Raw genomic sequence first — 27,347 nt, forward strand, 5'->3', positions numbered from 1 at the left:
CTTCCTGTGCAATGATTTATTTATTGCAGAATCAGATTTAAGAATGCTCCCAGGAGAGCCCTATGTTCTGCTGCCATCTGTGACTGTAGCTGCCTGAGTTGGAGCTATGGGGAAGGAACACAACACCATTTCTGGAGTCCAGAGATGTTTGTTCTTGAATATTTCTGCCACTGAATTTCCTCGTCAGAGCTCAGTATTGAGCCACCTTCCTGGTCAGTTTGTAATGATACAGTCATGATGCTGCTTGGCTCATCAAAATGTGTCACAGGAAAAAATAAAACAAGTGGACATGCCTTCTACAACGGCTCTGGGATGAGAAAGAGTCCTTCGAGCAAGGACAGTGGATTGCACACATGGCCACGCGGAGGACACATTATCAGCATGAGAGATGAGGCAAGAAATGCCCAGCGGAACACAACAAGCCATGTCATACCCTTAGAGATGGAATGGGTTGCATTTTCTGCAGGAGACACATTCACAAGCCCAGAAAATCCTCACTACAGGTGGGATATGCCTGAGGGATACCGTATGAGAAAAGGCCTTTGGAGAAAAAGGCTAATATAAACAAAGATATTTTCCTTCTTTTTCTCCAGAGCTATCTCTTGGTGGCATGATCCTGCAGCTCTTTGTTCCTGAACTCAAACCAATTGCTCTGATTGGGTGAAATTCTGCCGCTCAGCAAGCAGTAGCTCAGCCTCGCGCAGTGTCATGTGATGAATGTTGGCAGGAGCCTCCGGAAAGCCAGCCAGGGCGCCCCTTCCCTCTGACGGTCGGCCTGCCAGGTGTGGCTTCTGCTGCCAAACACCAGCATGTTCTGAGGCAGGTCAAGGTGCCTGGTTTAAGGATAAAGTCAAACCTCAGGCATCAAGGATACGGTCCTCCACCTACAAATAAGACCTTTGGATCACTGCCTTCAAGTTCCTGTGAACAGAACACAACGTGGGAGACCTCGTGTTCCTGGAGACATGCTTTCCAGTTTTGAGTGGATAGTCCCTGGTTCCCACACCAAAGCCTGTCCCAGAAGCCGCAATCTCTGTCTCCCGAGCGTGAGGTGCTGGGCCACTTCCAAATGGTGAGGGAGGAACAGAGAAAACTCGTGGGGTTTTGTGCTAAGAACAGGCATTCTAGTCCCTGGAAGATTCCTTGAGGAAAGAAAAATAACTAGAAATCCTGCTCAAAATTAGCTCTGGCCCATCATCTAGGGCTAATAAATGCATCTGGGTGAGCACACTGTCTCCGGAGGTCAAGGGCAGCAGTCCTTCCTATGAGTCACTTTGCTCGGACGCTCAATTACACATTGTTCCGTATTCGTTTCTCACCTTCCAAAGCAGAGCTCCACACGTAAATGGGGTCATATGCTCGGGGTCAGAAGACTCGGCTGGGGCTTCCTGGAAGGCCTGGATGTGAGAGCAATAGGCAACGAAAGGAAGGAGAAAGGACAGTGGGACAGCACCCAGTCAACTGGCCATTTTCCTAGCGTCCCAGCAGCTACCACGTGCCAGTGATTTCTCCGCAGTGACCTCCTCAAGTAGTAGTGGTCCGCATCTTCTTTCTTCCACCTGAGACAGCAGTTCAACTGTGTTAGAACTTTTCACAATGGCCGTGTGTGTGTGTGTGTGTGTGTGTGTGTGTGTGTGTGTGTGAATTCTTATGGCAATGCAACAGCTTCAGGAGCAAGGCTAAACGGCCCTTGAAGTTTTAGAAGCAGGAACTTGGAAGCATTACTGCCCTGCAGATCTATACCCTCTCCTGGATCTATGCAGATCTCTCTACCAAAGCCCACCAGCTCCTCTGATGTGTGTGATGCCGGTAGTCACACACACACCCCTGCCTCCTGCTGTGACAGTCATCAGTGCGAGCCACCAAATGTCTGGTTCTCCTTCTAAGCATGCATTTCCTCATCCCCTGGAAGTTAGTTGTGAGCACGCGTCTTGCCTTGGCAATGACATGTGACAGCCGTACGTGCCCATTTGGTGTGGAATCTGTAAGACCCTGTGCTCAGTATAAATGCAATGCAAGTTCTTAGCTCCTTGCCTCAGAGTCCAGAGTTTCCATCAGTCGTGTTCCCGGGCAGAGCTTCCGGCTGGTCTGCGAGAACAATGAGCATGTTTGAAGCCACTGAAACACTGGGGTTATGTGTTACCACAGTACAGCACAGCCTATCCAGACGCACGTCCCTCTTATCTGCTTCTCAGTTCTCGTCTCACCATTTACCTCCTATTTCAATCCAGGCACTAGGAGATCTTTGCTTTCTTTTGGGCAACGGAATCTTCCTTTCCCCTTAGGACTTTTCCTGTTTCTATTCTTATTTCCTACTCCTCCTTCCTGAAGGTGGTGATCTCTTTTATTCCCAAGAATGCACCTTTTATATGTTTCCTTTGTTCCACACAGCTGCAACTTCACGCAGCAAAGAATGTTTCTCAGAAACAGTCAGTCGTGTCCTCAGGGAAACTCTACCCCTGCATCTCTAGCTGTGGAAAGCCCAGCCTGCTGGGAATTTGCACCATTCCAGCAGTACAATTCTTACCCCAGGTCTGGGCTGGTTGGGAATTCAGCTGGTGGATCCCGTTGGCAAAGACTGCAGCTCCTTGTGGATTCTGGGCCATCAGCTAGTGGGCTGCTGACGTGCTGCAGATGTAAACAAACAGGCTTTGCATTGTAGCTGGAGAGCTGTGCGAAGACCAAAAGGAAAGCAGTCCTTATTATAACGGCCTGGATGTGTGCTGAGTCTCATTTTCTGTGAGCAAGCACAGAGGTTGGAACAAAACATTTCATCTATTGTTTAATGCACAAAATTGGCTGCATGTATGTGTGTATAGATATGAAAGGGCATTCCTCAGATTAGCAAAGGATAAGGAAATCCCTCTGATAAGGGAGATACAATTATTTTGCATTTGTCAAGTATTTTGTCTCCAAAAACTCCAGCAGATTTCTGAATTCAAATGCTTCCAGTTGTTAAAATATCTGCGTACATACACACAAAACCATTTCTAGGAGCGAGGGGATGATGAAAGGTTCCTGTCCTCTCCAGGCATGGCGGGTTGAGTCATGGATACCTTTTGAAGAAGACTGGTCTCTTCAGGGGACAGGTGGAGCTCCCAACACCTTCCCTTGGAGGCAGCTGATACCTGCTGGGCCCAGCCTGCTGTTTCTGCCAATAACATACTCCATATTCCAGCACCACCAAGTCTCAACCACCCAAGGCAGCAGCCCTGTTATTTATACAGAAAGCAAAACAATGCCCGTTCTCTCTTTCTTCTCCACAAAAACACAGCATGTAATTTATCTCTACACCTTGCAGCAGCTGGAGCAGGGACCGGCTTCCTGCCTGTGCCCGGCTCTGGTCAACTCTTTGAAGTTCTCGCTCCTTGAGCAGCAGAATGCCTCTCCTTGCAGCACTCAACGGTTGGCAAGGCCAACGGCTGACTTCTCTGGGCACAGCTGAAACAGCTGCCATTCGAGAAACTATTTAAATAATACTGGTATGTGTTCCTGAGAGGCAGGGAGGTGAGACCGGCTTATTTCTTTGGAATCCAGGAAGAAAATGAAATGCAGTCTGTCTGCCCAGTGCCAGCCGTGTTCATGGGCAGAGCAGGTGGCTGCCCACGTGCTGGTCTGTGAAGGATGCCAAGAAGCACCCCAGCCAAAAATTACCCCCACACCCAACTGGTCATGAGATGCTAAAGTCACCATCCTTCGCTTAGTCATTCTTCCCTCTACTGCTTTCTGTCCTTAGCATCCCCTTTCCAATGCCAGGAATATTAAAAGGAGGAGACCATTTATCATGGACTCTTTGCTGTGGGCTGGCTTGTATGTCCCAAAATTTGCATGCTAAAGCTCTAACCCTCAGAATGTGGCTGTGCTCAGAAAATGGGACTTTAAGGTAATTAAGGTTAAATCAGGTCATGGGGTGGGCCCTCATCCAGTCTGATTCGTGTCCTTAGAAGAAGACATGTGGACACACAAGGAGATGCCAGGGATACTCGCATACAGCGAAAGGCCCAGTGAAGAGGCAGCGAGAGGGCGGCCATCTGTCTGTGAGCCAAGGAGAGGCCTCAGAGGAAATCCACCCTGCCGACACCTTGATCTTGGACTTGCAGCCTCCAGAGAGCTAAGAAAATCTATTTCTGTTGTTTAAGCTGCTAACCCTGTGGTATTTTACTACGGTGTCCTGAGCAGACTAATGCCACTCTTTCATGTAAATTAGCTTGCAGGACCCTCTGCTCTTTACCAACTAGTTGAATTTGGAGTAGAAATGGGAAATAGGTTCTTCCCAAGAGAGAAAGGTCTGGATTCCCAAAGAATTGTCAGGTGACGGAACATATGGGAAGGGTGACATATTGGACTAGAAGGAAGAGATGGAGAAAGAGGAGGAGGAAGATGGCTTTCTCACTAACGTCTGACATTGTAGGGGATTATTCCAAATGCTTTCCCATTTGCTTTTCATGTGACCACAGGGCTGGAGGGAGCCACTGCCTCCCTGTCACAGATGAAGAACCAGAGTCTCAGAGAAGATGTATGTCTCGCTCAAGGTCACAGTCAGAGCCTGGACTCAGACCCAGTACCATCCAGACCTTTCCCTCTTGGGAAGAACTTATTTCCCGTTTCTACTCCAAACTCAACTAGTTGGTAAAGAGCAGAAAATCCTGTAAACTAATTTACATGGAGGATGAGAAGCGTCTTTGGCTTCCCGAATTGGCTGCCGCTGTGCTGTGCACCCTACTGGCTCCTTCACCGTGCAGTGTCCCCAGCCTGTGTGATCTCGACTTTCTCAGGAACAAAAGGCCAAACCCAACAGTTTTACATTACAACCTCCTACCATGATGGGGACCCCCTCTGCGGCCAGAACTCTGTCCTAGTCCCCTCGGCAGCCTTTGCAACTCCTTACATAGAGCCTTACTCAGACCAGCAGAATACGTGCTGATTGAATCAATATGGCCATACTTTATTCCTTACAAAAGTAAGGTCTGGATTCATCCAAAACCAGCCCCACATTTTAAAACCAGCAATGTGGTACCATTTTATTTGTGTGGCAGTGTGTTTGGAAATTAAATAAGTGATATAAGTACATATCAAAGGCCGTGGCAGTGTTTATAATCATTGGCCCCAGAATCCCACTGCAAGGGGTGAACCCTTAGCAACCGGCTGAACAGAAAGCAAAGATGTCCAATGATTGTTCTTGTTGCTAAACCATAAACCTAGATACTACCGAACTGTGCCTTACAGAAAAATGGTTAAATAAGAGAAATCCGTGCATTGTGACATTATGCAGATATTACAAATGATTATGATGTCACATGGGAAATATCTGTGACATAAGGTTAGGCAAAGTCAGAAGATGATCCAGGATGTGGACCAAGATGGTATTATAATATTTTTAAAATATAAATGGAAACAAAAAGCGATGCAAATTTTAGTTAGTTCTCTGTATCAGTGCAAAAAAGCCCTTTAACTCAAATGCAGTTAATCTAAGTATTAATCATTCCATCCTCAGTTCTAGGGCCTGAAGACAGCTCTGCAGAAGGAAAAATAAAGAGAGAGAAGAAAGATTTGAGGAGGGCGGAGGCAGAGGAAAAAACAGTGGGTAAAGATTTCCAACCGCCTCATCTTTAGTCTATATTTGCTTTTAACATTTTATCTCAAGCTGAACTTACTTCTTTAGCTTCCTGAATCAATGCCTCCCTGAATTGCAATTTTTTTCTGATTTCATCTCTCTCTCCAATTGGAATACCAGATTCTCTCTTCAATTAATGTAATTGTCAATAAAGATGTGTGGTTGTCAACAAACACTTGATTAAAATCAGCTTGGCAAATGGGAGAGCCTTCCTTCCGAAGGCTACTGACTTCACCTGTCTATTTATTGTAATGGATGGAACAAAATTTTAAAAACTAGTAACACTTGACTTTTTTACCTTTCTAATGACATGGCCTTCTTCCTAGCTGGTCCAGAGCATCCATTTTCCTGGGCGCAGTCACAGAGTAGGAGAAGGGGTATTTGGGGGAAGATTAAACATATCACAGAAAAAGTGCAAAGAGGAAGACATTCAGCTTTTGATGTGTAAAGTAGGATCAAGTACGAAGGCCATAGTGTTGCACGCAGGCTACAGCTTTCATAGAGGATTAAACACCGTTCCCCACTGGTGTTCACGCTACGCGGGAAGCCTGGACGTCTGAGCCACACTCATCCCTCAGAAGGTAACCCATATGCCCGGAACAGCTAGCCGGTGGGGATGACTCTACAACCGAGTTTCTCTACGGTAGAAGCAGAATGTGACTGTTAAAAGTATGTCTCCCCTCAACGTACATACATTGAAATCCTACACCCAAGCACCCCAGAATTGGCCTTACTTGGAGATAACATCTTTGCAGAGGTAAACAAGTTACAGTGAGGTCCTGGGGGGTGGGTCCTAATGCAGCATGAGATTGGCGACGGACAGCTACACAGGGAGAACGCCACGTGAACATGAAGACAGTCGTCGACAAGCCAAGGGGAGAGGCCTGGGACAGACCCTTCCCTCACAGTCCTCAGGGTTTTGACCTGGGAGCGACCAGATCATTTAAAAGGCTTGTGTGAATGCCCTGCAGAGAAGCGTCTGGGGGGCAAGAGTGGGAACAGAGGCCCAAAGGAGACAAGTACAGAGACGACACAGGAAGACAGGACCAGGAGGCAGAAGGGGACGGGAGGAGTTGGGTTTGGATATATCTGCCAGGAAAGGCAACTGTTTCCTGAGGGTTTGGACACGAGTGTGAAAGATGGGCAAGGAAGGGGCCTGAGCATGGAGGTATCTCAAGCCAAGGGTCGTCGAGCGTCTGGGGCAGTGAGTTATGTCCACCCCTGACCCATCCCTCCTCCCCATTCTCCACCAGCTTCTCCTCCTTCACTGTTCATTTGTCTTCATTGGTGTTTGTCTTCACTCACACACATTTCTCCATCTCTTCGTGGCAGGAGAAGCCCACCCTACCCCATAGGCTGCCTTCCATGCTGTCTTCACAGTCCCTTAAGCAAATTTTCTCTCTGATGAAATAAAAATCAATAGAATTAATGCTGTGATTCTCTGTGCACACACACCCATTCTCAAATCTTCACACTGTTTCTAAGTCATCTCTGGCTCAAACGTCCTCTCCTAGCCAGGCTTGCAGAAGCCTTCGTCCCATGTCTGGATGAAGGTTAGGAAGCTGAGAAGTCAGGAGGACTAGGCTTTTCTTGCCCACTCATAACACACAAGACTTCTGATTCACCTTTATGCCCCATTCATGTCTCTCTTTATTCTACCATCTCATGTCAACATCACACAGGAACCACAGTGAGTCATGTAATTTCCTTTCATTTCCAAAATGAACCTTTAACTTAGGAATGAAGATGAAAGCGTATTTTTTCCTAAACCAGCTGGACTGTTTTTTGTAAAATGGCCACACCCTCCCGACACTCGCTGGCTGATTTGCATGATGCCAGATGTGTTCCTTTTTCCCTCTTTCAATCAGCTTAAGCAAATATACAACACTCAGCCAAATTACATCCTCTAGCAGGAGGAGAGGGTTTGAAATGTTTTCTTGCCAACTGTTTACCTTAATCTGTTTGTTCCCAGTTTCTGAGATAGAAAAGATGGATCATCCGAACAAAGCTACTGAAAGGACTTTCAGGGGATGGGCTGCAGCTGGAGGTTTGTTATGGAATTTTTGTTATACGGCTCTTTCCATTTGCAAGGTGTTCAGCAGACACTGACTAATTAAGACGGGAACTGATTTATGTGCGTGAGCATCCCCGCTAGATGCAACAAGCATTCCACACTGTGCACTGCAGAATGTTCTTGTCGCTTCTTTGGTTGTGCTGAGCCCTTGTGCGATGATGACAGTTCACTGTTGTCACTCCATGAATGATGGAGCAAATAAGCGCACGATCCATGGAGCTCATGTAATCCTCTCACTGGAGGGACTCTGGTTCAGCGAATTGGACACATCCCAGCTCTCTTTGGACATGTCAAGTGACAGCCAACTCACTACTGTCAGGCAGTGGTTTGCTGTGGCTCTGCTGGGTCTGAGTCAAAGGGAGTTACTCACACAAGCATCTTCCACTTTGGGGGTGTCAGGGGGAGACATGTGACTGGAAAGGGCAACTGGAGAGACACTCATATACCTCTGCTCTCATCCAAGGTCAGAATTCTTCCATTAGAGCGTGTTCCTTTGATGTTAACAAACTGTCACCATATTATTATTATCATTTATTAAGCAACTGTTTTGTGCCATTGTGTCATCCTCTGGGATGCAACTTAAATAAGACCTACTCTTTGTCCAACAGAAGCTTACAGTCCAGTGTATTAAATTTTAATTACTTTGAAATAAGCAAAATAGTATCAGTCATTTATGACTTTCATCAATCATACATTAATTTATTCAATAAAAAAGTATCGAGCGGAAGTTAGAGTCTAGTAGGTAGAGAAACCTAAATAAACCATTGTAACAAGAAATTACAAGTGCCATCCATAATAAAGCATAGTTTTTTTCCTTGAGCCTTCTTAAGGTAACTGGTCAGGGAAATCTTTCAGAGGGGTTAAGTAAGGAAACCACAGGGCACTGAATACCTGTAGGGGTGAGGTTTGGAAGAAGGATGCTGTCAGAAAGATCTCTTACTTCCGGGTTCTGTTCAAGGGTAGCTCAGCTGATGGATTCCATAAGTCCTTGGGCAGCACCTATAATCCTTCTTACCCACTAAGGTAGTGTAGCTAATGAGAAAGCTTGTGGAACTGACTGAATGAGGGGAAACGATTAAATTGTAATTAGAACATTTACTATTTTAAGATGAATCAATGCTTCTTGAGCCTCTGAAAAGAATTTGACCTCCAAAGTAAATTAAGCCCTTCCTACACACAGTTTTTTCTTCTTGAAAAAATATCACAAACTTCATCCCCCCAAATAGTCCTAATCATACAAACAGCCAGGCTAAAAGTACGTCTTATAGTACATTGTTCTCTGGTTTATCTGAAAGTCCCAATGAAAAGTGAGGAAGAGCAGATGTCCAGCTAGGATCAAATTCTGATGGATCATGATGAGGGAAGTATGTTCTTGCGAAAACCAAAGATGGTGCTTTTTAGCCTGAAGTCCTGGCTACCTCGGCCGGATATGGGCAGGAGGCCAAGTTCACGCTTCTGCCATAACCCACTGCCTTTGAACTTTCAGCCTCAGACTGAACAGAGAATCAATAACTAGTTGCCTAGTGGGACTTTTTACTTGTCGCTCCCCGGCCTTCACTTGATGGAGGCTTAATGTTGATCATATTGAGCGAGAGTTGAAAAGCTGCCTCTGAGGCAGGTTTGATGAGTTACCACTTCCTGTCAGATAAAGAAGTTTCTACAAAAGAAGAAAAATTACTTTTCTGGGATCTGCGCTTGCTCTACAGAAATAGAAATGTAGTTAAGAGGCTTAAAGTGGAAACACCAGACCATTCAGACTTCTCCAAGGACCCTGTCTACTTTTGACCGTAAATTCCTCTTCTGGGCATATACTTTGAAAACCACTGTTTTTTGTTTTTTGTAGGCCATGTTGTTGCAAATGACAGGAGTTCCTTCTTTTTATGGCTGAATAATATTCCACTGTATATGCACACCACATTTTCTTTATCTGTTCATCCGTCGATAGACATTTAAGTTATTTCCATGTTTTGGCTCTTGTGAATAATGCTGCACTGAACGTAGGGGTACAGATACCTCTTTGAGAGAATGATTTAATTTCCTTTGGATGTATACCCAGACGCGAGATTGCTGGATCATACAGCCAAATCGATGTCTAGAAAACCCAAGTGTACACCCAGTCCTAGGGCAGTTGGGCCTCCCCAGGCACAGTGAGAACTAGAGTCTCCCCAGTTCACCACTGACTTGCCTGCTGACGCAGGATGTTGCTGGTTGAGTTTGTACCTTCACGATATAGCAGAGATACCTGCCTAACACGGCAATGAAAGTAACCTTCATAGTCTGTATCGTGGCACAGGCTGAAAGGTTTGCGAGAACAACTGCACCTATACGTGCTAGGCTCAGCCCCTGCACACAGTACCGAAGTTACAGCCCTCAGCTTTCAGCTTTTTCAGTTCACTTGTGCAATTTCTTATTAGGATGCTATCAGGAGAACTGAGTCAGGACAGTTCCAACACATCATGGACTCAGGACACTCAATTCTTGAAGGTGAAATAAGATAAATATCTAAATTAACTACATGGGAGGGAAGTGGTCAATATCCATCGAATCACAGAATTTAGAAGGCTGACATTCATTTCTGGAACTGTGGCAGTTTAGATTAGCCGAGAATCCTCCCGCTTGGAAACGATGGACAAAATATAATAAACATCCTTTCAAGTGTATAAATAAACATGCAAGAAAGTAAGGGAAATCTTAGAGGCAAAGCATAAAGAAAACCAAAATGCAGAAGTTCAGACTGCCCTGATGAATTTTGCTGGACTTGACAGGCAAGGAGCTATCATTTTAATAGCCATGAAGACAGGAAATAAAGCCCTGGACCCAAGATAGGAAGATGGAGAAGTTCTTATCTAGTCAGGGCCATTAAAGGCTGAGAACTTCGGCCAAAGTGTGAGTTAAGAATAATATCTACCTTACCAACAAAGAGATGTGACAAGATAGCTTTCTGGTCTCCTGCAGTTTGAGTCTGATTGTCTTTAGAATTATACTATTCTGAGAGTTCCAACTTCCTGTAGTCTGGGAAAGCCTGCATTGAAACAGTCACATAAAAAACCATCGCAGCTGATAATACCCCTGGTATGCCTGAAAGAAGAAAGGTCTAGAGGGACACACCTTTTAACTCAAGACTACAGCATTCCAGCAGTTAAAACTCCACCATACACGAGCTCAAAATCGATGATTATACAATGCATGAGAAAATTCAAGGACAGAAACCACTCATACATAATGGAATCACCTGAAACTCAGAAATTTCAAATGATTTGCCAAAGTCCCATGGCTTCGTAGGGGCTGAGCCAGACCAGAGCTCAGGTGTTCTGAATTGCTTGCAAATTATTTTTTCCTTCTAGCCATCTGCCTTTTTTTTCATATGGAAATTCTGTCTCTTGAGAATCTAAGGAAAACCTAGGTTTAATGGTCTTTAAAATCAACATTGCAACATTGAAAATGAGCCTTCCAAATAAGCAAGTAGATTCCGCTACTATGGTTCTTCAAGTTCACAGGTATTCTCATCTCTATTCTAGAGAAAACGCCACACCTGAAAAAATAGGTTTAAAGGATGTGCTACTCGGGCCTCTCACAGTCTGCTGATCGGAACATCCTTTTGGAAAGCAACTTGGTTAAACACACCCATCACTGTCATTGTAATTCTCCTTTGGGTAGTTGATTCTCAGGACATTCTCAGAGATGCGAAACAAGGGTTAGTGTTCAATTATGCTCACACTTTTGTAATATACAATGGTGAAAAATGAGAAATCGCCTGATGTTCCACAGGAGGACTTGTTATATAAATTATAGTGTTATATTTAGATTGATATATAGGCTTTCAAAAAAAAATCTTTGGAGACTTTGACATAAAACTGAGTGGAAATAAGTAAGATAAAAATATATCTGTATAAACCGCAATGATATACCCACTTCACAGCCATTAGGAGAGCTGTTATCACAATAAAAATAAACAGAAAATGGCAAATGTTGGGGAGGATGTGAAGAAATTGGAGCCTTTGTGTATTCCTGGTGGGAATGTAAAATGGTGCAGCCATTGTGGAAAATAGTATGGCAATTCCTCAAAAAATTAAACATAGTATTCTCCTGTGGTTCAGCAATTCCACTTCTGAGCATTACCCAAAAGAGATGAAAGCAGGGACATGAACAGGTATTTGTATGTACACCCATGTTCACAGCAGCATTATTCACAATAGCCAAAAGGTGGAAGGAAGCAACCCAAGTGTCCATCAACGGATGAACCGATAACCAAAATGTCGTATATGCAAAGAAGGGAATATTATTCAGCTTTAAAAAGGCAGAAAACTCTGACACAGGCTACAACATCCATGAACTTGAAGATATTATAATAAGTGAAGTAAGCCAATAACAAAGGGACTTTGTGTGATTCCAATGATACGCCATGCCTAGAGGAGAAAGTACAATTCCTAGAAAGTACAATGGTGGCCTCCTGGGGCTGGGAGTGGAGGGAGAGGAATGAGGAACTGGGGAGACTCTAGTTCTCGCTGTGCCGGGCACAGGGAGGCCTGGCTGCCCTAAGACTGGATGTACACTTGGGTTTTCTAGACATTGGCTCTTGTGAATAATGCTGCACTGAACGTAGGGGTACAGATACCTCTTTGAGATAATGATTTCATTTCCTTTGTATGTGTACCTAGACGTGAGATTTGGCTGCTGGACCATACAGCCAAATCAATGTGTGTGTGTGTGTATATATATGTATATATATATATACACATACACATATGCATATATATATATATGTATATATACATATATATTAACATAAAAGTCCTATAAAAAGACATGGTAAGTAGGTTGATAGGTATAAAAACCAAGATTCATGTTGCATTGTTTCCTACTGCTGCTGTAACAAATTACATTGGTGGCTTAAAAACACATACCTTTATTCTTTTACAGTTCTGGGGGTCAGAAATCAGAAGCACTGGGCTGAAATCAAGGTCAGCAGGGCTGTACTCTCTGCAGAAGCTCTGGGGAGAATCCCTTTCCTTGGTTTCTGTAGCTTCTGGAAGCTGCCTGCACACCTGGGCGTTGGCCCCTCCTCCACTTGCCAAGCCAGCAGCACACCCCACGCCTCACCTTCCTCGTCCACGTCCAGTCTCCTCCTGCGTCCCTCTTTTGAGGGCACCTGTGATGGCAAATCTCCCCATTCCAAGATTATTGATTTAATCAGGTCTCTTGCCAAATCAGGTAATATTCATAGATTCTGGGATTAGGAAGCCGACATCTTCAGGGGCCATTATTCAGCTTCCCACAGATGGATGGACAGAAGGAAAGGAGGAAAGGCAATGGAAGGAAACGTTTATAGCTAAATGTGGGTTCTAGAATCATGACTTGTTTTCCTCTGTATACTTTTAAATAGTTCACAAGCTTTTGGCAATGAACAAGTTTTACAATGAAAAACACTACTTAGTTTTCAATGGCTTTTTAAATGCAAATACAGCTTAACGTATTTGGTGTGCTTTTCCAGCTGTGGGATGGATTTCACAAAAGCACCCATCATGTCTGGTATAATTCTCCTGCTGCCCAGACGAATCCGTTTGTAAGATGTCAGTCCTGTCACAGGAATGTTGACTGTAATTGCCGAACCAAAATAAGTTGACCTCTTATGACTTTATTCAGGAGTAAATGTAACCAAAATTAAAATAACATTCCCACACAGAAAGGTTAATACACAAAAGTGGGATGCTCTAGTTATGAGACGCTTCACAAAACCCAAGTCACCTCCTCTTCATTCGCAGCGTGGTCTCGATTTGCAGCCCTCTGGCTCACCGGCAGGGATTGCGGCTCCTTCTGGAAAACTTCGCATCTCACCAGTTAGATCTCCTGTCCCTGAACTTCCCTGGGCCACTGGCATTCATTATTAGGCTTTCACACGTTGTCCATAAATGAGGTATATGTAGTGTGGTGTTGCATTCAACATCTTCTGAAGCATGGGGAAGAGCTGGAAAAAAATTCAACATTTCCCAAGGGTTCACGAAGATTTTATTGTTGAGCCAGGCACTGTGCCGAGTGCTTCTGTGCAATACGGAATTCAAGTTCATGCACCATCCTGTGAGGTGAGGTCATTTTCCAGATGGAGAAACTGCCGCTTGGAGAGGTGGTAACTGGCCCAAAGCCAGCAGGCTAGTGATTGCTGGAGGCCTGAGGGAGAGGCGTTGATGAAGATAGAATATACCCTGTAGCTGATCACACACCTACCTGTCCCCTGAACAGACAGAAGGTCTGACCCCGGGGTCCCCCTCCACAACTGCTCGTCTCAGGTCAGACTATTCGTCCACAAACACCTAAACATTTGCTCTCCTCAAACTCTGTAAAGTTTCAAAACATACAAAGAAAGCAAATCAGGTAATTCTTGCCCGTTTAAATATCCTATGATCTAATTTAGGCAATAATGCGTATCTCCTATGATGAAATACACTTATAAAGCAATATGTACCCTAAAAAATGAAACACAGAAGTGACAGAGGAAGGGCCAAGACACACACTGAAGGACTGATGAGAGTTCATCCCAGACAGGCGTCTGGGGGTTCAAGGCATTTGAACGCAGACCGGCTCAATGTGCTAAACCAGGGCTCGTCTATAGATTTTACTCATCATAAATATTCTTTAACGACTGAACAACAACAAAATATGTTTTAAAGTGAGGTGGGGGCTTTTTAAATTTTATGTTACTGTGAAATCACTAACCCCGTGGTGTACCAAGGCTCAAAAAGCAAATTTTTGGGAAAGAAAAAATAGAGGAGGACAAACAAGAGTCATGATTTAGAACAAACGGCGGGCAGGCAGGCAAGTTGCATCCATAAACCTCTCAGGAGCCATTTGTTAAATGACTAATTTCTCTCTGGAAGGCAGCTGTTTATCAGGAAAGCCTCCCAGGAAACACTGGGACGCACAGCCTGGTGATCTGAAGGGGGAGATGTCTGGGTACTTTTGTTCCCCGAAGGCCATGACGAGAGGGGCACGAGGCTTGGCAGCTGCTCATGGGTCTGTATTCCTGGAGCAACGCTGAACCGCATTTATGCTCACGGCAAATCACAGACCGGTCCTCCTAACACATCAAAAGCTGCTTGCACACGCACACACCCGCTCATCTTCCCCGATTCTAGCAGAGCACAAAAACTGACGCCCAGAAAGAGTTCTGTCACGAGGGCATGGCACTAGTGTTCCAACAGCAGCACACAGCACACCCGTTTCAACCCCGACTAGCAAGAAGAGATGAAACCGAGCCTGCCTGATGACGTCTACAACCGCAGGTGCTGAGGGGCACAGCAGCAGCAGCAAAAACTTGAGAAAAGGGTCAGTAAAACGTGAGTGCTCACATGCGCCTCGAAACAATACAGAGGAGACCAGGACATGGCTTCTCTGCTTTTAAACTCGAGGTGGAGGGTGTTTCAGACCTGAAGGGAGCAAAGGACCTGGAGGGAGTGAGTTTGCGACCAAGTGCAGGAAATGCTACTCTCCATGAGGCCCGGGAAACTGACTCACATGGCGTCCGTCATCCTCTTCCCAGCCCTAGAACAGGACGCCGCCCAAGCAGGGTTTGATGAACGTATAATTGAGTGGACTGCATGACTATGAATGAATAAATGCACAAATGCCATGTTACAGCAAACATTTCTCCACCTGGGGCCCTCAGCCAAAGCAAAAGCAGAAATAATTTGCCCAGCAAATATTTCCTCTCCCAAATATCCTGAGCCTTACTTAGCTGAGCTCCTGGGAAGATAAGTTAAATGCGTAGATGTAAATGACTTTTCCGATTGCTGCAAATCTTAGCAGGGCCCTGACAGCAAGGTACCAACCAAATCTACAAAATAATAGAAGTTTTTCAGACTTTGACAAGAAAGGAGTAATAAGAATGGCCTGTATTCATCATGTGGAAGAGACTGGCAACAGCACACCCATCCTACTGGAGTACGCATTGCGTCTTTTTCCCTACCCAAGGCAGGCTTTAGCCCTCGAGTGTGGGTAAGAAAACGTTTGGGTGAAGTCCTTCCCACTCTCTCCCCATTTTTAGGGCAGTCATGACTCCATCACTCTTTCCTACTCCCTTCCCTGCCCCCCCGACAAGAATATGCCCACAAATGTTTGCAACTTCTATTACCAAACCCTTTGTAAAGTTCATCCTCACTCCCCACCATCCAGAAATTTCCCCAGCCCCTCCAACCCTACACACATTTTGAGTCAAAATTCAAAAGTGGCATCTAAAACCAAGCCACACTTGTCACTCAATAAAGCCCAATGAGTGCTGTTTTCTTAAATCAGATACTCCTGTTAATCTGCTAGGGATCATCCAGAATTAGTGTCTCCTCCCCGCTCGGTGCCATGGGCCTGCATGACTCACTCTTGCTGTGCACCAGCCCCTTCAGCTTCCAGGCTGTGCTGACATCCCTGTCACGCCGCCCTCGTTTTGTCACCATGCTGCTTCAGCATCTTCTCATGCACCCCGAGGAACCCTCTCCGCTGCAGTACCCTCTCTTTAGTTTAAACATGTCAGGCTTGGCTCCTCGGCTACGTAGTGAGAGCGCCAGGAGGTGCTCTGTTGTCCAACATGATGGGGGAAGGAAGGCTTTACCTTAGTTTGTTTTCTGGTGAAAGGAAGGGCATCACACGTATCATACTTGGGTGGCCAACCTTCAAATGCAGTAATTCTCAAGGCAAATGTACTTAGTATTGAAGACATATTGAATTTTAATGAGGCTTTGATGATTCAGAGGGGCTGCAGGGACAGGCTGTGCTCAAGACGCGCAATCATGAGTGTCAGATCCGCGAACTGTAGGGTTTGGAAAGGGCACTGAAGGGTGCACGGGATTCGCTTCTGCCCAGTGGTCTCCTGGCTCTGGGCAGGCGCAGCACATCTGACTATGTCTGGAAATGCTCTGGGGGACCCTAGCTGGTTTTTCTTTGTGGGGGTGGGGGGTGGGAGTGTTTTTGTTTTTTATTGATATGATTGACATATAACATTGTATAAGGTGTTGGTTTGATATATTTATGTATTGCAAAGCGATTACTCCAGTAGCATTACCTAATATCATGTCACGTATTTATCGTTTCTTTTCTGTGTTGAGAACAGCTAAGATTTAGCCTCTTAGCAACTTCGAGTTTACAGTACAGTATGGTTGACTATCTCTGGGCTGTGCACTGTACGATCTGCAGAGCTTATTTATCTCCTGGTTGTAAGTTTGTGCCCTTAGACAAGATCTCCCCACGCCCCACCCCCTGGGAACCATCATTCTACTGTTTCTGTAAGTTCAGTCTTTTAGATTCCACACAGAAGTGACATCCAAGAGTATTTGTCTTTCTCTGATTTATCTCACTTCCTAGCTGGTTTCCTGTTCGGTCCTCTAATGTGATTTCACCCATTCAACAAATGTTTAAATTCGCATTGTGTGCCCGACAGAATTTCTCCATTTTTGGCTCTGGCACTAACCACGGCATCTGACCTCCCTCCTTGAGTACTTCTCAATAGAACAGGGAGCAGGTCTCCAGCCGCCTGGTAAAGCTCTGTTTTCGTCTGTTGTCCCCATGATCGTCAGTTGTAGCAAATGGAGAAGCGGTTTCTCAGGGGGCTTTCTCATCTCATCTGGTATGTTGGGGAATAACGCACAGTGGAAAGCATGATCAGGTTTTTAAATTATTTTCAGTTTATTTGACCATTTTTCTAATTATAGAAGAGAACTGTAGCCAAACATCCCTGTACCAAGCTGAGATGGACTCAAAAATTTAGATATGGATGTGCCCCATCCATCTCCTTCTTCTATCATCTAACTCACCAATTTGTGGGGTTTTTTTGGGGGGGAGGGAATGGGGATATATCCACTCATTGATATTCATCCTTATCTTTATTCAAGAATTAATTAATTTGAAAGCACAGCGGAGGGAGTTGGGATTCTGCAGACCAGGAACCAGCCTTGGCTCTAAGGACCAAGCTCTTACTTGGATTTCCTGCACCTCAGCTCCCTCCAGTTGTAAGACAGATGTTAGCACCTGCCCACAGCTATAAGGAGAAACCAGATGACGATGGAAGGATTCACATAAAGTTTTATATAACAGGAGCCATTGAAATGTATCTCAAAGCTAACTGCTACCTTTTCTGAGAAGAGTTGCATTCTTTAAAAAATAACCAAGCACTTGAACGCTAAGATGTTTGCCACTGGAATTCTTCAAATTTTCCTGTGTTCACTTAAACAGAATTAAGAAACAATTACATTACGTTAAAAAAAAATTCTTTTAATTAAAATCTTAAATTTATTGAAATAACAATGCAACTAAGCCAAAGCTACGACGTCAGTATGGCTATGCCACCACTAGGCGACAGAAAGTTTCAGCTCCATATCATCACACGAGGGCACCATGGCATATGCAGCCTGTCATTGACCGAAATGTCATTACCCGGCGCACGACTGTGTCTGAAGGTTATTCTTTCTCACAGAAGAATGTACCAAAACAAAGAACATACCTGCTCCAGAGCAAAAAATAAGTCCTCCAACTAAGTGTCTCAGGAAACCAAGTCTCATTCTCAGTCTAGCACAAATTCAATGTACCGAAAACACACAGTTCTCTTCACTTTAAGGGCACACAATGCCTGAGAAGGTGTGTCACTCTGTAAACAGACGATTATACCACGGACACACAGGATCCTCAGCTCCTAAGTTTTCTTCCCTTTCACCTCCTAATGTGCCTGAATGTACATTTGGTGTAAATGCTTTGGGGGGCAAGGCCAGCTTCTATCACGAGAGGTGCATGTGACACAGGGTGGCCTCTCTCTCCCAGTCACAGTGTTAAACGGGATTCTAAACCCACAAGGGCACCCACCATACTCACTGCATTCGTTACTATATGCATCTCCACAGTATCTTTTTACTTCCACTAATCCCTTGTTCCCTTCCTACGCGTACCTACTGTGTGCAGAGCTCAAAGAACTACCTACAGAGCTCTACAGAAGCTACAGTTTACTAAGCACTTACTGTGTGCCAGACGCCGTCTTACCTGCCTTATGTGCATTGTCTCATTTACTCCACACCTCATGTCCATGAGATGGGAACTAGTATCATTGTTCCCATTTTACAGATGAGAAAATAGTGTGGGAGAGCTTAAGTGATTTGCCTGTTGTACAGCAAGTAGGTGGCAAAGCTGCAATTTGAATCCATGTGTGTCTGACTCCAAAGCAAATGTTCTTAACCATTTCCCCTGAAATAACGGAGAACAAGTCAACATGCTATTCCTAAACTCTAGGAGTTTGGGGTTGGGACAGCACAGAAAAGCAAGAACTGAGTGGAATTAAGCTATTCACCTGTCCAAATCTGCAGAGGACACCACAGTTCATGAGCGAGCCGGCTCAATCCTGGAAAACAACTGAAAGACGTTCACTGCCCTGAACAGACACTCTCTGTCCCCTCCTCCTCTTTTTCTCGTGGGGCTAGGGCAGATGAAGTTACGACAAAGTGCTGGGAGAACACCTATACTTGACCACACTAGGGCAAACAGCTTGCGTATTCCTGACAAGCCAGCGGTGAGAGTGTGCCTTCTGCCAAAGGGACCTCTGCAACCATTGAAATGAGCCTTCAGAAAACGAGGTCTTCCAGAAGGAGAGCAGACTTATCCTTTCTTCCCTGTCAGAAGTGAGTATTGTAACCATTTGGATTAAAATGCCCCATTTCTCAGTGTCATTTTGCCACAGGATTACAGTCTGTATTCAACTGAGGTACAGGCTTTTTGCTAAGAGAAAACAAAAAAAGAACAAATGGTCGCCTAGATCTGAGGTAAAAATGAAAAATGCAAGTTGACTTGCTTTGAAATGCAAAAGACCTCTCTCTCCAGCTTATCCCAGTACTCGAGGGACCAGGGACACAGGGACACGGCCAGCGCTGTGCTCGCTGCCCGTCAAGGGCCCCTGACAAACAGCAGCTTGTTTTCCAAGAACCAAGGAAGATCCTGGCCCTCTGCAAGGTTCCACCAACCAGTCTGCCAAAAGCTGAAGCAGTGCAAGCGCCACCCAGATGCAGAGGGGCTTGTGTGCTGCTGCCGTTGCGGTTCTTTTGAAGGCACTCGGGACTGTATTTCCCCGAAGGTCACCAAGCACAGAAAAGGTGAAAAACCAACAGTTAGTCTGTATCATATCCCAAAATGGGTCCAAGCCATTTCTCCACCTCGGTCACAGACATATTCTTCCTCAGAGCATAATCCTCAACCTGCGAAAGAGTAAAAAAACGGTGTGTTAGACCAAAATGGTAAGAGTTTTTGAACCGAAGTTTCCACAAAACATTAAGTACTTTCCATGTCTTGTCTAAATAACAACCTAAGCGACTGAGTTAAGTCGCTTATTTTTTGGGCAGGCAAACAACACGTAGTGAATATCTGATGCTCAGAAGCTGGCTGGCTGGCTGGCGTGTGCGTGCGTGCGTGCGTGCGTGCGTGCGCTGCATAAAAACGGGAGGGCTAGAACTGGGGCGATAAAATCAAATGAAGACCTTAACAGATAAATTTCTTCATCCCTTCCCTCTCGTTTTATTCTCATTCACATGTGAAATAAAACAGTTTGCACAGTTCCACTTAAAACAAGACAGGCATCTTGGAAAGCCAATGAAACCCTTACCTGATCCTTGGAAATTTTCCCCACAGCAAAGTACTTGGCCTTCGAGTTGGAGAAGTAGAGGCCAGACACTGCTGACGCAGGAGCCATGGCCAAGGATTCCGTTAACCTAATGCCTCGAGAAAGCAAACGGGGAGAAGCTCATTGAGTCCCGCCCAGCTCAGGCCCTGGCCCTGGGAAGGCGCCCAGGAACTCTTGTTGGACGAGAGAGTGAACATGAACTCATGCCTCTAGGTGGACACGTGGCACAGCATGAAAGATGTGACCAGCCTAGTCCAGCGAAGTCCTGCCACAGGGATGAACAAATTCAAGACACGCAATCCCCTTTCACTCAGGCCTTGGAAGACTCTGGCCTCGGACGCCCACTCCTCCAAGATGGGTTACAGAGGCCCCTAAGCCTGGGCCTTCCCAGACAAGGAGCTCCAACCTGGAGCTGAGGCGCCAAGGGCTCCTGTGGGGCCACTGCCACCAGGGTGACCAGCAGTCAGGCTCCAGCAAGAGCGAGCCTACAGCAGTGCTTAGGAAGAAAAGATAATGGTTTCATCAGGAGCTTAGAACTCAGAGGGCACATCGACTCTGCCTAGTCTAAGCCACTCATTTCATGGCCAGGGAAACAGGGCAGCACAGAGGTGAGGTGTTCTGCCAAAGATCACCCAGCTCATGGCAGAAATGGGACTGCCGTCCCCATCTTGTGACTCCTCATAGCTGTGCCCTTCCTGCGAACCCGAAATCAGCACAGCCTCACTTCCTCACTTAAATCTCGACTCCGTAAGTCCTCAGGGTTGATGGCATGCTTTTGATTAATACCACTAAATATTGTTAATTGTGTTAATTACAGTGTAAAAGTAAGAGACAGGAGAGCTTATGGGAAGGGCGGGAGTGCTGTGAGAGTAGCCCCCAGAGATACTGCCTCCAAGCAACAGAAGGAGAAAGAACCAGCAGGAGGTTACTAAAGGTTACAAAGGTCACCGAGAGAGATTAAAAACAGTAACACAGCTGTAATAGGAAAACGGGCAGGATGAGTAAGCTAAATTCCCCTCTTCCAGGTTAAGAGACAATAAGTAACACTGATGAATCTAAAAATGGTGATGTAAGACTACTCAATAATAAGGAGGTTATATACTAAAACAAACAGCTAGAGGTGAGAAAGGATGGGAACACGGATGATTTCATTAGGAGCCTTTCCACAGTCTTACACTTTAACCACCTGCATCATGACGTAGAGAAGAGCACACCTACCGAATAAGGACCAAGGGGCGCTCACCTCCTCCCGGCACGTACCTGTGCACTGCTCAATGTCCGCCAGTTTCCACATGGTGAGCTTCTCTGTGTGGTCAGGCTGGCTCGGGTAGCCGGGGGCCGGGCGGATACCCCCATAGCGCAGCCTTCGCAGGTCGACGACGTCCAGCTGCTCGCAGCTGCAGTAAGCCCACAGCTCTCTGCGGACCCGCTCGTGGAGCTCCTCCGCAAAGGCCTGGAGCCCAGAACACGGCGGGCTTAGCAGAGGCCAGACCCTCGGCAGCAGTGCTGCTTCCACCCTCCATCAAAGCTATCGGGGCACCGCCTTTGCCTGGACCACAGCCAGGAGAATCTGGCAAGAGGGGACAGGCTGGATTCTCGACTCATCTGCAATTTCATTAGTTGCTCTGCTGTTCAATTCTGATCTCAACCTGGGTTCTGAAGTATCGCATTCAATGATCCAAGGAGTCTAAGCCTTTTAACGTAAATGTTTCCCATGTGGCCAGAAAGAGAAACTGGGACCACCACAGTTTCTCGTTCCTCCACTGTTAGCCTCAGGAAAGGGGAGACGACTTCCCCACAGCTTAGGTCACCCCATTCCATGCAGAGAAAGATGAGGACTCTATGGAGGACACCAGCATTAAAACAAGGAGTTCTGAAACAGAAGTCTGTCGTTGTTAATTTTTCAGGCTCCTTGGGAAAACGTCACATCACAATAAGCAAAGGGAGACAACAGAACTAAGATAACGAAGTTGAGGTTCTAAATGTGACTTCTGAATATGGCACTGTCACAGGGTTTTCTTTGCCCAAAAGATGATGAGAGAGAACAATTCAAAAATTCATGGTTGAAACATGCGTGTGATGTGAAGGCTGGCCTCATCTGACCCTTGGGGCTGCCTCGCTTTCTGGCACCAGCACATGTCCCCACCCCGGGCTCTGTCCCCGGGGCCCGCTGCTCTACCTCTACCATGTCCCCACCCCGGCTCTGTCCCCGGAACCCCGCTGCTCTACCTCTGCCATGTCCCCACCCCGGCTCTGTCCCCGGAACCTCGCTGCTCTACCTCTGCCATGTCCCCACCCCGGCTCTGTCCCCGGAACCCCGCTGCTCTACCTCCGCCATTTCCCCACCCCGGCTCTGTCCCTGGAACCCCGCTGCTCTACCTCCGCCATGTCCCCACCCCGGCTCTGTCCCCGGAACCCCGCTGCTCTACCTCTGCCATGTCCCCACCCCGGCTCTGTCCCCGGAACCCCGCTGCTCTACCTCCGCCATTTCCCCACCCCGGCTCTGTCCCCGGGGCCCCGCTGCTCTACCTCCGCCAGCCGGTCCCCCAGCGCCTTGGCCATGATGCTACTGTAGTCGTCGTGTTGCTCCTCGTAGGCCCTGCTCAGCTCCTCCACCCCAAAGCAGGCGACGGCAAATAGGCCCAGGTGGTCCCGCAGGCCCGAGTGCAGTGGGGCAACGAAGTCTGAGAGGCAGAGGTATGGCTCCGTACCGGCAGAATCCTTCTTGGCCTGAAAACCAGGGGGGGCAGAGGCGCCGTGAGCATGGACACAGCCCCACACCCAGCGGACAGCAAGCTCGTCTCTCCAGGAGCAGACGAGCTTCAAACAGGGATGTCTGTCTGTCCTGTGCAGTTACAGCCTTGGCCACAGAACAATGCATAGTAGTCAATAAAAAAGATATATATTTTAAGTGTGTTTTTCCAGGACCCATCCGCTCCAAGTAGTTGTTTCAATCTAGTTTTGGAGGGCGCAGCTCACAGTGGCCCATGTGGGGACTGAACCGGCAACCCTGTTGTTAAGAGCACCACGCTCTAACCAGCTGAGCTAACTGGCCGCCCAATAAATATTTGTTGACTAAATCAATGCGATGAGATTTTTTAAAATGTATGACATGACAAGACATGACATACATAGTGAAGAAACCAGTTAATTCACTCATTCGACACACTGACCAAACATTTACTGAATGCCACAGGCACTGTGCTGGGAGCTGGAACCCTAGACATTCATAGAAAAAAATTTCCCGCCAGTGTTTTCAATTCAAGATCAACACTAAATCCTGAAGGTGTGTTCAAAAGGGGCCCACCGAATGTCTACGCCTCTACTTTGCATCCACAGAAGCAGTTCGACAAGCAGCCAGATCAGCAACACAAGCCTAGTGGGTGCCTGCTGGGGGCGGGGGTCAGGGGACAGCTACCGAGAGCCCTGGGCCGGCCTGAAGCCAAACAGGGTCAGCAGGACCTGCTTCCTCCTTTGGTCCAAATCTACATGTGGACTCTCTGTGCCAGGCCAGGGGTCTCTCCTCCCCCATTTTCCATTTTCAACTGATGACTGACTCTTCCCTACCACTAAGCTGACAAATAAGACCTTATACATATTTCACCATCAATAAATACTTGCTGATAATGTAAATAGCTAATAACTAATATTTACTGAGCATTTACTATATGTCAGGCACTATTCTTGGTGCTTTATATGAATTAGCCAATATAATCCTCTCAGTAACCTTGTGAAGGAAGTGATACTATCAACTCCACTTCACTGACAAGAAATCTGAGGCAGAGAGAGCCTAGCCTGATCAACCGGCTCAAGGTCAGAGAGTGGCAGGACCGGGGATTGATACCACAACAACGCTCTGGACTGCGATCCAGCACTGCTTAGGACGAATCAGTTAATCAGTGAGTGGCCAGCCAGGAGCTCAGGAGCTATTTGCCTGCCAGCTCTGGAAACAAGTACAGCCTCATCCACACTGGGCAGAAAACGGTGCAGGCAAGAAGGCGTGTGACAGTGGCACATGGAAATGTCATGGAGCCCAGGGCCAGTTGCTTTCCAGCTGTAGTCTGCCCATCAACTGCTCTGTGCTAACAAAGCCAGAGGGAGATACAAAGCTTCCAGGCACCACAAGGAGAGACAGGTGACAGAGCCCCACCGCACTTCAGAAGGGACAGCAATCAGAGCCACTCAGAACAGAGAGTCCCAGAGTAGAAGCTGCTCTGCTCTGCTCTGCTCAGCCAGAATTCTCCTGAGTGACTGGAAGAAAGCACCTCCTCAGAAACACCTACCTGAGTAGTAACATATGTGCACTAAGAAGTCACTGTATTAAATGTCCTGACACAGTCCTTCGCAGACTGCCTGGACATGAAAAGCTATCAGAGGACACAGAACTTGAAGGATGAAAAACTGGGCTGGGAGAGGTTTCTGACCTTAGCTATACCTGGAGGAGAGAAGTCACCAGTTCCCTAGAGAGGAAGGGCTAGAACTTAGCATGAGACGCCTGCCTTGTATACGCGGTGTCTGAGCGTGAGTGTAGACAGCAATGGTGTGGCCGCCCTTGTTTGTTTGCTGTTTAATGTCCCAAATGTAAGAATCTCCAGATGTTGTCACGGTCAGAATATCAGTCACTAGGAATTATACTGTGGTTATAATTAAAAGCAACACTATCACTTCTGAATGACTGAAATGGCCGTAAAACACTGCGAGAATGATTTACTACAACCCTTTGTTAATAACTCTGGTGAATTCTGGTTCCGTTTCTTGTTTAGGACAATGACTTTTTTATAGCAGCTAGAGAGACATGCATATTGTGTTTCCCTGAAAATAAGATAAGTCTTATGTTAATTTTTGCTCCAAAAGACACTTATGTTCAGGGGATATCCTCCTGAAATTTCATGCTAGGGTTTATTTTTCTGGTTAGGTCTTGTTTTTGGTAAACACAGTATTATATTTGCACTCTGAATGGTGGGGGCATGTGAGAAGTGGGGGCCGTGCTCACGACACCAACGGAAGCAGGTGCTGTGACAGAACAGCCATCGGGATACAGACAGGTTGGACTCTCCCCTCCAAGCTGTGGACTCTGCACAATCTCACGTCAACCTTCCCTCTCTCCTCTGTCGAATGGACACATAAACTGCCTGATAACTGTGTGGAGATTAAACAAGACTGTCCATCAAGAGCCCTGTAAGCACCTCGCACCTGGTTCACATTCAGCAAAGGTTTGTTCCCACCTGTGTCCCCTGGAGAAAGGGAGCCACCAGCCTATTTAACAAGCCAATGTTTTGAACACGGAAACGTGCACCTATGTGACCACCAAGGCAGCAGCCGTGCTTCTCACCCACCGTCTACCACACAGGAACACGCACTCCTGTTTCTCTAAATCGAGGCTGGCACCTTCTCCCCACCATCCTCACAAAGGCCTTGGGCTCAGGCCTCTGACTGGTCACCTGGGGGTGAGGTGGGGCAGAGCTGTCATTCATACAAAGCTCAGACTTACTTAATTCTTATTTCCATTTTTTTTGGTGCTCAAACCAAAAAGTAGCAGCCTACCGGCTGTACACCTGGCTCTCCGTACCTGTTGCCGCAGCCCGTGAAAGGTGGCTATGGGCTGCGCGGCCGCGGGCTCGGCGCCCTCTGCGTACAGGTGAATGTCGTCCTGGACGCTCTGCGCTGGCCAGAACCCAACCACACCCCTGGCCTGCAGCTTCTTTTCACTAATCAGTTCTTTCAGCATATTCTGGGCATCATCGTAGACTTTTTTGGCCTCTTCACCTATGAGGAAAATGTAGTTAAGAATTCACTTAAAGATGCCAATCACCAGCGAAGGATGCTTCTCTTAAAGCCACTACCCTCCTCCGTCATTTTCTCTTCACCCCTCTCCCGTTTCTTCCCCTCCAAATACTTTCCGTGTTTGTCATCACATGACGTAGGGTGGGGCAGCGAAGGAGTCAGTGTGGTGCCCACAGTCTGTTTCCCCAGTTCAAGCCACTTCAATTTCCCCATTTAACGAAAGGCCGAGAGCCGAGCCTGTGGCTCCCCAAGGAGTCGTCACACAGACTGAAACAAAGCAGCCAAATCCTTCTGTCACCGATGCTCCTCATGCACACACAACTCCACTGACCTCACAGGGACCACTGGGGACGTGGAACAGCTTGAGGAGCCAAGTGGCCCAGCCCCTGTTCAGTGGCCTCAGCTCAGGGGCTCCCACAGCATCTCCCCTGCACAGCAGGCCAGGCTCCCAGGACACCTCCCTCTCACTTTCTGACTCTGTATGTGACGCTGAGCTGCCCCTCCCATGCTGAGGGGCCAGCAGGGTCTTCAGACCTTTGTCAACAGCATGGCCGTCCAGTTTTCCTTCGGCCATTCTACTGCTCGTCTGTGATCATTCAGGAACGGTCGGAATGAGAACCTCCTTTCTGCCTGCTGTGGCACGAGCTGTCCTGAGCTACTGGGTCACTGTCCTCACAAACACGCCAGGGACCTTCAGGGGAGCGGGCAGGGGGCGGTTTCTAAGGCTCTTCGCAGCCCTAATCCCACACTTCCACTCCCTCCTTCCTGCTCTCATCTGTGACCTAATCCTCTCAATGGCTTAGCATTTGATCCCATGTCTCTAGGGGGAGGTTTGAGGGGTGGGGTTGGAAATGAGAAGTGGGACTCACAGTTTATGGACTCACCCACTTCTCTAGCTCATGTCCCAGACGCCCTCCCCACCAATGCTCCAGGCACAAAGGACTCCTTAAACTCCCCAAATCGGCACGTGTCTGTGCCTCTCACACTCTCTGGCCTCTGCCTGGAATGTCCTTTGCTTCAACGCCACCTCTCATCCCGTCCCAGACTCAGTAACTCCCACTTGATCTTCAAACAGCAGTTCAAACACCACCTCCTGCAGGGAGGCTTCCACAGAAGCGGCTGCAGCAGGTACCAGGGGGCAGGGATTACCCCCAGCACAGAGCCCAGCATGTTAGTGATGTCGATAATCACTTATTAAAGAACGGATAAACAAACGGTCAAATGCAGGGGATAAAGACAGA

At 46.8% G+C, this 27,347-nt stretch overlaps 1 protein-coding gene across 3 annotated transcripts in view; it reads right to left on the reverse strand.

Moving 5' to 3' along the window:
* Positions 1-17,550: 17,550 nt before the first annotated feature.
* The window catches only part of MTR (5-methyltetrahydrofolate-homocysteine methyltransferase), an 83,334-nt gene continuing 73,537 nt past the window's right edge, over positions 17,551-27,347 (reverse strand). For 2 of the 3 annotated variants that reach the window (XM_033099659.1, XM_033099658.1), the window contains 5 exons: positions 25,892-26,088; positions 22,852-23,052; positions 21,583-21,775; positions 20,305-20,417; positions 17,551-19,900 (listed from right to left, as the gene is read on the reverse strand). In XM_033099659.1, the coding sequence (XP_032955550.1) occupies positions 19,814-19,900; positions 20,305-20,417; positions 21,583-21,775; positions 22,852-23,052; positions 25,892-26,088 (791 nt within the window). In that variant the 3' untranslated portion in view covers positions 17,551-19,813. The remainder of the gene's footprint in view (positions 19,901-20,304; positions 20,418-21,582; positions 21,776-22,851; positions 23,053-25,891; positions 26,089-27,347) is intronic. The other variant, XR_004422257.1, reaches the window with a different exon arrangement.

This window comes from Rhinolophus ferrumequinum, chromosome 27, assembly GCF_004115265.2.
Source record: "Rhinolophus ferrumequinum isolate MPI-CBG mRhiFer1 chromosome 27, mRhiFer1_v1.p, whole genome shotgun sequence".
NCBI classification, from domain to species: Eukaryota; Metazoa; Chordata; class Mammalia; order Chiroptera; family Rhinolophidae; genus Rhinolophus; species Rhinolophus ferrumequinum.